The 13,548-nt window shown below is 41.3% G+C and overlaps 1 protein-coding gene across 1 annotated transcript in view; it reads left to right on the top strand.

Annotated features, from left to right (window-relative positions):
• The first annotated feature begins 542 nt into the window (after positions 1–542).
• The window catches only part of PCYT1B (phosphate cytidylyltransferase 1, choline, beta), a 139,802-nt gene continuing 126,796 nt past the window's right edge, over positions 543–13,548 (top strand). The window contains exon 1 of the mRNA XM_032389565.1: positions 543–922. Within this exon, the coding sequence (XP_032245456.1) occupies positions 851–922 (72 nt within the window). The 5' untranslated portion in view covers positions 543–850. The remainder of the gene's footprint in view (positions 923–13,548) is intronic.

Genomic DNA, 13,548 nt, shown 5'->3' with positions numbered 1-13,548 from the left:
AATAGGGAAAATCTTTATGTGGCTAAGGTGAATTTAGACGGACAGCAATCTTCATTCTGAACCGAGGTACGATACATTAACAGCCGCTCTCTGCTGCAGCCAGATTTAAAAAGAATCCTTTTCTCGGAAAAGCCCTAGCACATGCATATTTAAAGAGTCCTTTTAACACACAATGTTATTCGAGGGGAAATAACCTTAACAGAAACTGGGACGATTCTACATGGTTAAAATGCACAAGTCCATTTATCAGTGGCGCTTAGAATAGCTCCTTGGAAAAGAAAATGTTTATTAGAATCCAATTTTTCTCTATCTGTATTCTCCTCTTTAAAGAAAGTGCTGAGTTGTATATTAACACTTCAAGGTCTTGACTACTTTTTATCTTGAAAAAAAGAGAGAACATGTTTGTCATTCCAGGAGCATAATCAGTTGAGCCGGCACACAATGACATAGTTAATTCACCAACGGAATTTGTTGCCATAGCTCCAGGGAGGGACCGGGTAGATTAAACAATGGCCTTTTTCACGAGGGCAGCTTCCTCCACAACCTGCTTGTTCCCCACATCACAGGCCATCAGAGAGCCAGTCCAGAGCACAGCCGTTGTCAGTGAACAAGAGCCCAGAGAGGACAAGGGGAGGCCGGTGGTAAATAAAGCAAGAACACCCAGCACCTTGGATCTCTGCTTATTCAATCACTGGGACAAGACTAGCTCCTCTGAGCGTGTCTTCAAGCTTAACCTTTGGTCAAGCGCTCCGGTAAATCCAGAGAAGGACAGTTTCACCCTGTGACTCAAAAGAACTCCAAAGGGAAGAGAGGACCTCTAGATAACAGGGAAAGGAGATCAGGAGCAGACATGGTGGGCCACCAGGAAAGCACCACAGAAGGGGACGTCCGGGACAATGGCACTCCCACATTCTGGCGCAAGGTAACGGTAACGTACATGCTTTCTTAGTGATTTTTGCCTCTGAATATCAAAGTTGGTCCAAAAAGGGAAGTCATAGGTATCTGTGAGTGTAATGGACCTGTGCTAATTAATATAATCACACTCAAAATGGAAATAGTATCCTCTCCATCTTAAGGTGATAAAAAAGAAAAATTGTGACTCATCTTTCTTTATCCCTTGACTGAGTATGCAAGCTCCCTGGATAGAATTAGATGACAGGAACAGATTCTCTTTCTTAAAAAAAAGTCAAATCAGTCTGAGGAAATGTAGGTGGTTCAAGGCAAAGAATGATGCTGTGGGAGCCTGAGGGCTCTGGAGAAATGTTTTAACCAAGCAGTCATTATCCTATAAAATGAGAAATTTTCCTATTAGAAAAGTCACAAAAGCCTGACACCTATTTCTGAATTTCTTGGAATGCAATTATGACAGAAGTGAGACCACCACATATGGTCTTTTATTTTGGGGGTGGGGGAGTGCCCAGGGGAATGTGCATTTTAGTGGAGCCTTGTTAAACCAAATGAGTTCTAGATAGAAAAAGTTTAGGTGGTCGGATGAAATAGTAAGAAGATTTCAGATGATGTGAAGAAGAGATTAGGGCCAGGGGAAGCTTCCTGGCAATGATATGTTTCTGCCTCACAGTAAAGCTGGTTTCCCGCCACACCCCTGAAAGTGGTTTCTCAGGTCTCAGGACATCAGCTCTGCTCTTTCCTGTTTCAGCACTCTTTCAAAACCTCCCCATGCCCTTTAGAGTGCCTGTGGATGGCTGGTTAAAGCACCACATGCCTCACAAAGTAGTCTGGGCCCACAGCCACGGGAGCTTGAGCAACGTGACTGGTAGACCATTTCCCCCAGCTGGTCCCTTCCCCATTCATCTCAGTATTGTCTCTGATTTGGAAAAATGTATATATATATATATATATATATATATATAAAAGATTTTATTTATTTATTTGACAGAGAGAGACGCAGTGAGAGAGGGAATACAAGCAGGGGGAGTGGGAGAAGCAGGCTTCCCGTGGAGCAGGGAGCTCGATGCGTGGCTCGATCCCAGGACCCTGGGATCATGACCTGAGCCGAAGGCAGACGCTTAACGACTGAGCCACCCAGGTGCCCCAGAAAAATGTATATGTTGAGGACTCATGAGTTTTACCAGCTCATTTTGTTGAGTAAATGGGGGAATCAGGAGGCATTTTAGTCATTCATTTATTCATTCTTTCATGCCTCATTCTAAAAATAGATTTGAAATGGTATCAAAACAACTAGATTCAGTTCTTGACTGCTATGGATATTAAAAGTTGAGTTGATCTTTCTATGTCCTGTCATGTAGAATTAAATCTGTGCAAATAATCACTCTGTTCTCCCATACCTTTTGTGAATTGAAAAATAACCAAAGCCTTCTCATCTCATGGGTCTCCCAAGAGCATCACTTACTATAATAATGGCTGCAATTTGGGGTCACGTGGCTGGCTCAGTCAGTAGAGCATGTGACTCTTGATCTCAGGGTTGTGAGTTCGAGTTCCATGTTGGGTGTAGAGACTACTTACAAATGAAATCTTTAAAAAAAATAGTGGCTGCAATTTTTAGTCCTTAGTAGGTGACATGCCCTGTGGTAAGTACTTTATGTACCTTATTTCATGTGATTACGTCCAACAAAAGTGCTTAAGCTCCTAACTACCTACCTCTTCTGCTAATTTGTACCTGTTAAATGAGCTGGGTTTATTTAACCTCCTTGGGCAATCAAGATGTTAATTGTAACAATAACAAAGAAATGATTGCGTTGACATTTTAATCACCCTTTTCGGTTCTCAATGTACTTTACATACACAAGCTGACCTCAACTTTATAAATTTAACTTTCTGATTCCTCCCGCTTTTGTGCACCATACACTGATACCCCCAAGCTAATGGTACTGCTTACCAGCCAATAGTTATAAACATTGTAATTAAATATTTTATCTGAACAGTGAGGATAATCCTGAATTTAATAATATTTATGAGCTCCCTAGGAATGCAAACTCCCTTTAAATGAGAGAGCTGGTTATTCATTTTCCACATATTTAACTTTGGTACTTGATTGACACTTATTTGGAAATCGGAGAATGCCTGAATACATCTCAATTCCTCTTACTCCAAATCCTGTGAGGTAGATATTATTTACGTTCTCATTTTCAAGTGAGAAAATTGAAACGCACAAAATTTAAGTAAAATGCCCAAGTTAATAAGGGTACAGTACAGCTGGAATTCAGGGTCTTGGAATCCATTTTCACTTTCTCTTTACGCCTGCACTGTCAAATAAGGTAGCCACTAACTGCATATGGCTGTTTCAATTTAAATTTTAATTCGTTCAAATTAAATAAAATTTAAATTTTAGTTCCTCAGTGGTACTAGCCACATTTCAAGTGCTCAGTAGTCACATGCAACTAACTAGTGGCTGTGTTATTTGGGCAGCTAGAATATTACACCACTGCAGAAAGTTCTATTGGATAATACTGTTTTAAGTTGTAGTGTCGTCTTTTCGGTATGTTGACACGTCCTCAAAATATATTGCAGTTCTGTTATAATTAATAAGGATTTAATATTTTACAGTAAAATTTCATCCATTGGAAGTCTCCTCATTTGCATAGCACCAAGTTAATTTTGATCTGCAAATTAATAATATAGATAAGAGTCAAGGAGACATTAAACGCACTTCAGAGACCAAAGATTTTTAAGCACCATCAAATAACTCCAGAAGCACTCAGTTAGATGCAAGCAATTGATATGATAATTACACATCATTTTTATTTATTCATTAAAACAGGATCCCCTAAGGTGCCCTGGTAGGAAGCAATATGGTTAGCCTAGTTCTTTCTGGCAAACCTTCTGCTATTTCTAAATTCTATGTAAAATCATTTTATACTACTGATTTACCTTCCTCTCTTCCGTTGGGTCATTAAGGAAATTAGTAGCATAAAATACTATCACAATAAAAATTTTATGAGCTCAAGATCTAATTCTAAAACCCTTGCTTCTTCCACTCTATCCCAGGATACCCTGGAAGGAGTGCTCCGGTGGGCCCCTCATAGAGTCTGGAACACAGGAGGGGTTCGATAAATATCTGTTGATTGACTGACAGACAGTTCTTTCAAGATGTCACTCATTGGGGTGAACTCCGATTTTCTATAGAGAATTCATGGATCAAAATGAAAACTCTCTCATTTCTTCTTTCCCCTTTACCAGTCTTCATTGGGAGATAAGGGCTTCCTATTTGTAAGGAAAGATGATTTCCAGGCATTTGGGGGTGGGGATGGGGGTGGGGGCTCAGTGCACTCTTGCCTGAGGATTTAGAACCAGATCTGTCAGCTCTTCTAGCAGGGAGAGCTACCTTCCCAGGGCACCAGTCATCGCGTAGGCCCATCAGTTCTTAAATACTAAGTCGAGCACATTTGCCAGGTACCGTCCTGTTTCTAGGTAATAGAACAGAAGAAGAGGCTTTTGCGTTACTTAGAGAAGAATGACGCTTGAATTTCTAAATCTTTAGCTGAGGTGGATTCTTGCAGCTTGCTTGAAGTGGTCCTACCAAAGGTGGATTCCTTTTCAGCAAAGACACAACTCAATGCCTCAGTTTAGCGGTAAGCTCCAAAGAATATGATTTGTCACTTCCTTGTCTTCGGTGAGGAAAATTTCTAGTGTGTAAACCCTAAGCAAAGAAAGAAAAAAAATAATTGAAACAATATGAATGTAGATTGAATATGTAGTCTTTCTTTGGAAGGAATTAAACAATTTGGAACACGCCAAATTTCTGAAGTTTAGATATCTGAGCATCTTTTATTTTTTTTTAAGATTTTATTTATTTATTCATGAGAGACAGAGAGAGAGAGAGAGGCAGAGGGAGAAGCAGGCTCCCAAGGAGCAGGGAGCCCAATGCGGGACTCGATCCCAGTACGCTGGGATCATGACCTGAGCCAAAGGCAGACGCTTAACCATCTGAGCCAACCAGGTGCCCTATCTGAGCATCTTTTAAAGGCATTAAGGGAAAGTAGATAATACGTTTTTACTTTTTGTTCCAAAACACAATTAGAGCTTCTTTCCTCTCCTCCATCTGTAATTCCTTCACGTTACAGCAACAGGCATGTATTTGCACAACTTGCAGCTAACTCAACATAGTCTTTGTCTCCTTTGGAAACTATACGGTAGACTGATCCAAGGGTCCCACGTCCTGTTTACTCCAGTCAACAGATGTATAATCACCACCATGGACTGCTCTGCTGATAGTTCTCACCCTGAAAATTGATAGGTAGTGACAAGCTCCATGCCTGCTCCAATTGAATCTGGGCTTCTAGAGGACACTAATCTCTTTCCCTAAACAATACATGCCCACCCACTGGGGTCCTCGAAGCTGGCTTTGACTATTGGGCATCCTGGAAATCTTACAGCTCACCAGAATGGCTCAATTAGCACACAAAAAGATGCAGAGTGAGAGGTGATACCTGTGTCTGCTGACACTGGGGTTCTTCTGGTCTTCCCAGTACTGGAAACTATGGGAAGAAAAAGGAATCTTACTGGTCTCTCTTATTTTTGTCCTTTATTCTCAGCGAGTTGGAGCTAGCTCTCACATGTCAGGGAGCAAAGGATATACAAGAACTGGCATAAAATTAATCTTGCCCCATTCTTGCAATGAGGACTTATAATGTGAGAACATACTCTTTATTTCAATCTCGCCCAGGTATTACAGCATTTCATTTAAAAAAAAATTTTTTTTAAGATTTTATTTATTTATTTGACAGAGAGAGACACAGTGAGAGAGGGAACACAAGCAGGGGGAGTGGGAGAGGGAGAAGCAGGCTTCCCACTGAGCAGGGAGCCTGATGCGGGGCTCGATCCCAGGACCCTAGGATCATGACCTGAGTGGAAGGCAGACGCTTAACGACTGAGCCACCCAGGCGCCCCTCATTTTTTAAAATTTTTTAAATTTTTATTTTTTTTAAAGTAATCTCTATGCCCAACGTGGAGCTTGAACTCATAACCCCGAGATCAAGAGTCGCATGTTCTACCGACTGAGCCAGCCAGGTGCCTCTGTTTGGGCATTGTAAAGTTCTCTGACTTTTTCATGAACTAGAAATTTTCTCTCTCCTTCTCTCTCTCTCACACGCACACACACACATGCATGCACCCATGTACACACAGATACACACATGGAAAGAGAAGAGAAAGGAAAAACAATGGAAAGTAAGACTCAGGATGAAAAGAAAAATAATATCTGCTTCAAATCTGTCTTCTTCTATTCCATTAAGTCTTAAAAGTACAGAAGAATTTAAATGTTAATTTTTTGAAAGCAAAGACGATATGATTAGATTTTAATAGTACCATCCTATTTATTAAAAAAAAAATCAATCATTAAGTGCTTGGCCTACCTATATATTCTTGTTCTACATATTCTTTGAGAGTGCAGACTATCACATTCATCTTGGATGCATGGCTCCTGATGTACTGTAGATGCTTAGTAAATGTTTGTTGAATGAGTGAAAGGAAGTTAAATCCCTGTTTACTCTGTATCCTCCTTGCCCAGAGAAAATCCTGAGTTTGTTCATCTAAAGGCAGCTCTAGGTTGTCCAGGAGAATGAATGAATTTCAACCCAGCCTCTGAGGCATGCATCATTGTTGGGTGGACTGACTTCAGCTTGACTCCAGCCTCTACACTGAGTGACTTTATCATTAACACCCGCAACAGAGATGTAGTGATCACTGTTTACAGGGCTCTCCACCCCAAATCCTGTCAGAATCCTAGGGCTGCTGTAGGTTTGTGATATCTGAAGGCCAGGTGGGATCTCTCAGAGATACCAGAGGTGACAGACTCCCTCTCTACCATTCTTCCTCAGCTTCCCCAGAGATGTGCAGAGCTGGATCAGCCTCCAAGAGAGATGGGTAAGACTTGTCCACAAATCTGTCCCATCAATTCTTCTCCATGCAGCTACTATACCTTTCCTTAAGATGGCAATTGAAGGACTTTTGTAAATATTGCACAAGGAATTCAGTACAAAAATGGAGAATTAATAAAAGAGCTTTGTAGGGTTTTCTCCATTATACAAAGTAGGAGAGTTATAATTACCAGAAAGCACAGTAGAAGTCTTCTTACCACTTACAGTGGGGACCAGTAGGTTAGTTAACTGAAAAACAAAATGTTTCTAATAAAGACTTGTTTGAAAAAATGATTAATACATTAAATATTTTGCTTAAACTTAAAATAGGTATATTATTAATTGGCCAATCATTTAATTGGACCACTGATTAGAACTCTGTGTTGTCTTTTTTCATTAAGCATACACATATGCAATATCTATGATTTCTATTTTTGATTTATTCTAAATGAAGTGAAAACTCAAGATATTTTCAAAACACTGAGTATAGAATCCTAGATTTGGGGGGGATTTTGTTCCCTATCTTTTACAGTTGTCTTACCCTCACCTAATTCAACAGCAATTTTTAAAAGCTACACAGCTGTTTATCCTTTCAAAACACTTTAGTTTCTTTTTTTTCAAGGATTTTATTTATTTATTTGACAGAGATAGAGAGAGCACAAGTAGGCAGAGAGGCAGGCAGAGGGAGAGGGAGAAGCAGGCTCTCTGCCGAGCAGGGAGCCCGATGTGGGACTCGATCCCAGGACCCTGGGATCATGACCTGAGCTGAAGGCAGCCGCTTAACCAACTGAGCCACCCAGGCACCCAAAACAATTTAGTTTCTTAAAAATAACTCTTTTTTGCATCATTTTTATCAGTTTATGTAACATTAAATTAAATTGCAGTCACAATGGGCATAAATAGGTTTGGGGGAAAGTTCAGTTAACTCTTGGAAAATGTAAAACTCAACTGTTCAGAGCTAAAATACCCAGGCTTTTTCAAGAGTAACTTATTACTAGACAGAAGCATTCAGAGTGCTCTTAGGACCCTGAGGGAAATGGAGAGCCCTGGTTATTTCTGCAGGTCGGTTAACTTAGAGGTTGTTTAAGGGAATCACTCCTACTCTTCTCTAGACAGAAAAGGTTAAAAACAATAGTAACCAGAGCAGGAAGGACATCTTTTTTGTGTTTGTCTTCCATGCTTCAGGGGTACTGCATTATTTAATGAGCACATCCTTTGTGATAGGCACTCAGGAGATTCAAAGAGACATTCTTTTATTTGTTTTTTTTTTTATTTTAAGGATTTTATCTATTTGACACACAGAGAGAGCACAAGCAGGGGGAGTGGCAGGCAGAGGGAGAGGGAGAAGCAGGCTCCCCGCTGAGCAGGGAGCCCGATGCAAGGCTCAATCCCAGGACACTGGGATTGTGACCTGAGCCGAAGGCAGATGCTTAACCAACTGAGCCACCCAGGGGCCCCAAGAGCCATTCTTATAAAGATATAATCCACATCGTAAAGGGTATAATTCATTGTTTTTTTAGTATATTCACAGGGTTATACAAACTTCCACACAGTTTAATTTTAAGATTTTCATCATCCCCCCCAAAAACTGTACTCATTAGCAGTCCCTCCCCAGGCCCCTCAATATCCCTAGCACCAGGCAACCACTAATGTACTTTCTCTTATGTGGATTTGCCTGTTCCAGACATTTCACAGATGTGAAATCATACAATATGTGGTCTTTTGTGTCTGGTTTCTTTCACTTAGTTTATCTTTTCAAGGTTCATGCATGTTGTAGTGTGTTTCTGTATTTCATCCCTTTTTATGGCCAAATAATATCCCATTGTATGGATAGACCACTATTTGTTTCTCCATTGATCAAGCAGTGGACATTTGGGTTGTTTCCATTTCTTGGTTAGTATGAATAATGCTTATGACATTTGCATACAAGATTTTTATGAACATGAATTTCCTTTTTTAAAGAAGATTTATTTATTTATTTGAGAAAGAGAGCGCACATGCACGAGCACGGTGGGGAGGGGTGGAGGGAGAGAGAGAATCTCAAGCAGACTCCCCACTGAGTGTAGAGCCCGATGTGGGGCTCGATATCACAATGCTGAGATCAAGACCTGAGCTGAAATCAAGAGTCAGATGCTTAACTGAATGCACCATCCAGGCACCCTATGAACATATGTTTTCAATTCTCTTGGGTATACACCTAGGTGTGGAATTGTTGGGTCAAATGGTAACTCTATTTTTAACTTTCTTAAAAAAGATTTTTAAAATTTATTTATTTGAGAGAGAGAGAAGGAGAGAGAAGGAGCAGAGGGAAAGAGAATCTGAAGCAAGACTCCCCGCTGAGCACGGAGCTCAAGCTCACGACCCATGAGATCATGACCTGAGTCAAAATCACAAGTTGGATGTTTAACTGACTGAGCCACCCAGGCACCCTTCTATTTTTAACTTTTTGAGGAACTATCAAACTGTTTTCCAAAGAGACTGCACCGTGTAACATTCCCACCAGCCATGTATGAGGGTTCCAGTTTCTCCACATCCCCACCAACACTTGTTATTTTCCATTTTCAAAATCATAACCATCCTAGTGGGTGTGACGTGGTATCTCATTGTGGTTTTGATTTGTATTTCCGTAATGACTAATGAGGTTTAGCATTTTTTCACCTGTTTATTGGTCATTTGTGTATCTTCTTTGGAGAAATGTCTATTGAAATCCTTTCCCCATTTTGAATTGTGTTATTTGTTGCAAAGACCCATCTTTGCCTTAAAGCAAGGTTTCTCAACCTTGGCATTATGGACATTTTGAGCGGGATGATCTTTGTTGTGGGGGGCTTTACTGTGCACTATAGCATGCTTAGCAACATCCCTGGGCTCTACCCACCAGACGTCAGTAGCGCCCCCAAGTTCTGACAATCAAAACTGTCCGGGGGTGCCTGGTTGGCTCAGTCCGTAGAGCATGTGACTCTTGATCTCAGGGTTTTAAGTTCGAGACCCATCCTAGGTATAGAGATTATTTAAAAAATAAAATATTTAAAAAAACTGTCCAGACACTGCAAAATCCCTCTCGGGGGAGGGCACAAAATCTCCCCAAGAAAAGAACCACTGCTCTAAAAGACCCTCCTGTGCAGCTAAGAAACACTTACACAGAAACATAACTCAGTTTTAGTAGAGTGCTGGAGGCAGAAGCCTGTCTAAGTGGGTTCAGGATGATGTAAGAAAGTGGAGGGACCCAGGAGGTATGAACTGATCTTCCCAAGTCCGGTTGATGGGTTAATTAACAATATGAGAAACAAAATCAAGGTTACAAATGAGAATTACATAACATTATGAGATAATGATCTGATATCATAACACCAAAGGAGTTGCAAGTTTGTATATGAAAGTATCAAAAGTGTGGTACATCTAGAACTAGAAGTTTTATGAGAAGGTGAATTTACTGTGAGCTGGTCTCTGGAAGGAGTGTCATCCCTTGATGGTCCTAGGCATGAAGCATAAATGGCTGTTAGGTGGCCTTTCCCTAGTAGCCCTTGGCTTCATTTCTCCTGTTAGTCTCATCTCTTGGTGGAGATGTGTGCACGTCTGTCTCAGACAGAGATTGCTGGGGTGCAAGGAACAGTACCCACTAAGTTAGCTTTTTCTTTAAAAAAAAAAAGATTTTATTTATTTTAGAGAGTGAGAGTGAGAGCAAGCACATGAGCAGGGGGGAGGGGTAGAGGGAGAGGGAGAAGCAGACTCCCCGCTGAGCAGGGAGCCCGATATGGGACTCGATCCCAGGATCCCGGGATCACTACCTGAGCCAAAGGCAGACACTTAACAGACTGAGCCACCCAGGCACCCTAAGCTAGCTTTCTCATTGGGGGGAATGCAAAGGCCTATCTAATAGAATCCACAGAAAGCTGAAAAGCAGGTCTCAGCAAGGAAAGGAACCAGAGCAGCTTGAGGAGACCTCAGAAAGGGTTATTTGCAGACATATTTACTTTAATCCCCTGACCTACTCAGTCTCCATCTCTTAGTTCTAATTCCTGAAAGAGGGAATCTGAGGATCTGGGAAACCACTGAATCATGGCCATGGCTTGGCTTCTTAATCAGGTGTCCCAACCCAATTCCCTGGGCTGTGGGGTGGGGTAGTTTTCACAGAAGGGGTAGAGTGGGTTGAGGGAGCGATAAAATAAAAGGAGCTACCTCATTGATCCTTAAGCCATTCTACCACCTGTATAGATTTTTTCCCCCACTTTTTGTCTTCTCAAACATTTTTGCCCCATTGCTCCATGAAACACACAACACATCTCACAGAAATGGCCTTGCTATTGTTTGCCAGTTGAACACAGTTACCACCATTTACCTATGGCTTTGTGGTCTTGATGTCAAGTATCTTGAGTTTATTATTATTTTTATTATTATTTAATAATCTCTACACCCAACGTGGGGCTCGAACTCACGACCCATGATCAAGAGTCACATGCTCTACCGACTGAGACAGCCAGGTGCCCCAAGTATCTTGACTTTAAAAGGGGGATGTGGGGGGCGCCTGGGTGGCTCAGTCATTAAGCGTCTGCCTTCGGCTCAGGTCATGATCCCAGGGTCCTGGGATCGAGCCCCGCATCGGGCTCCCTGCTCCGTGGGAAGCCTGCTTCTCCCTCTCACACTCCCCCTGCTTGTGTTCCCTCTCTCGCTGTGTCTCTCTCTGTCAAATAAATAAATAAAATCTTTAAAAAAAGGGGGGGATATGGGATGGGGGGCAAATTACCCATAATATTTTCTATTTAATAATGACATGGTAGGCAGGTGTCATTGAAACTAAGATGAACTATTTTAACAAGAAAAATATATCTGTTTTGGGAGCAATGTCTGAATCCCCTTCATCCCAATCCTCCCCCATTGGCGTCACAGTTGGGAATAAAAACTACTAAGCTGTTAAGAGGTGGTACATCCTTCCCACTAGTTAATAAAGTGATGCCCTGCCTTCACAGCCTATTAATTAAGAAGGTAATCAGTGCATGCTTCAAGTTTGCTATTTGAAACTCAAAGGCAATAAAATCAGAACACTACTCAGATTTTTTTTCTCATAAAGAAATGAATAACAAATTAGGGCCACAGAGCTAGAGTAATCACATTTTGAATGATTTCTCCTGAGCATGCCTTTAATAACCTGTATGTGTTGGATAAGAAGAACAAAGAAAGGTAAAGTTAATTATCTAGGGAAAGCTTCATCAAGGAGTTTTGGTCACTTTAGCCCAGGATTTCTCAACCTTGGTACTAATGATATTTGGGGCCAGATAATTCTTCGTCGTGGGGAGCAATCTTGTGCATATAGTGGAATGTTTAGCGGCATCCCTGGTCTCTAACCAGTATATGCTAGTAGAAGTGCCCCACCCAAGTCTTGACAAACAAAAATGTTTCCAGACATTGTTAAATGTCCTCTGTGGGGCAAAATGACCCTGGGATTAAGAACTAATGAATTGGGGTGCCTGGGTGGCTCAGTCGGTTAAGCGTCTATTTTTTTTTTTTTAAGATTTTATTTATTTATTTGACAGAGAGAGACACAGCGAGAGAGGGAACACAAGCAGGGGGAGTGCGAGAGGGAGAAGCAGGCTTCTCTCGGAGCTGGGAGCCCGATGTGGGGCTCGATCCCAGGACCCTGGGATCATGACCTGAGCCGAAGGCAGACACTCAACAACTGAGCCACCCAGGAGCCCAAGCGTCGGGTGACCTGTGACTTCGGCTCAGGTCATGATCTCGGGGTTGTGAGATCGAGCGCAAAGTCATGCTCTGCGCTCCGTGCGGAGTCTGCTTGAGATTCTCTCCCTCTCCCTCTGCCCCTCCCTCACTCGCCTGCGCTCATGCTCTCACTCTCTCTGAAATAAATAAATAAAATCTTAAAAAAAGAACTAACAAATTAACTACATACATTCCTTCATACTCCCCATCCCTCCAGGGTCCCTCTAGAGTTTGTTGTTTTAAGCCCTTTGAACCAAACATTTTATACCAGGACCATTTACATTTTCCAGGGAATTATTTGAAAAGAAACTTGTCCAGGTGACAAGAAGGGCTCTTTGCATTTCTGTATTGAAGAGTAGCAAACAAAAAGAACAAAGGATGTCTAATAAACGTATTTAGGTAAAACACTCAGCTAAATACTTATATTTAATCCCTACGAAACCCTCAGGGGCATAATTAGCCTTATTTTATTGGTGAGGAAACTGAGGTTTAAAGAGGTTAGGTAATTTGCTTAAGAACACGCAGTTTGTAATTTAGTGGTGGAACTAGAAGTCTGATGGCAAATTTGTGCCTATTTGCATATTGCTTCATTATAAGCACTTCAAGTGTTAGACATCTAATAAAGCAAGGTGACCTTTTTTTTTAGTTTATCTATTTATTTTAAATTTTTACTTAAATTCTAGTTAGTTAACATACAGTGCAATATTGCTTTCAGGAGTAGAATTTAGTGATTCATCACTTACTATAACATCCAGGGTTCATCACAACAAGTACCCTCCTTAATACCCATCACCCATTTACCTCATCCCCCCACCCGCCTCACTCCATCAACCCTCAGTTTGTTCTCTATCATTAAGAGTCTCTTATGGTTTCTTTCCCTCTCTCTCTCTCTCTTCTTTTTTTACCTTTTGAAAAAATACACAGCTTTTGGGGTGCCTGGCTGGCTCAGTTGGTAGAGCATGCAACTCCTGATCTTGGGGTCGTGAGTTCAAGCCCCACG

This window comes from Phoca vitulina, unplaced genomic scaffold (genome assembly GCF_004348235.1).
Source record: "Phoca vitulina isolate PV1807 unplaced genomic scaffold, GSC_HSeal_1.0 scaffold55, whole genome shotgun sequence".
In the NCBI taxonomy this organism is placed as follows: domain Eukaryota; kingdom Metazoa; phylum Chordata; class Mammalia; order Carnivora; family Phocidae; genus Phoca; species Phoca vitulina.
The sequence above is the reverse complement of the archived record's forward strand: the minus strand, read 5'-3'. Positions and strand labels throughout refer to the sequence as shown.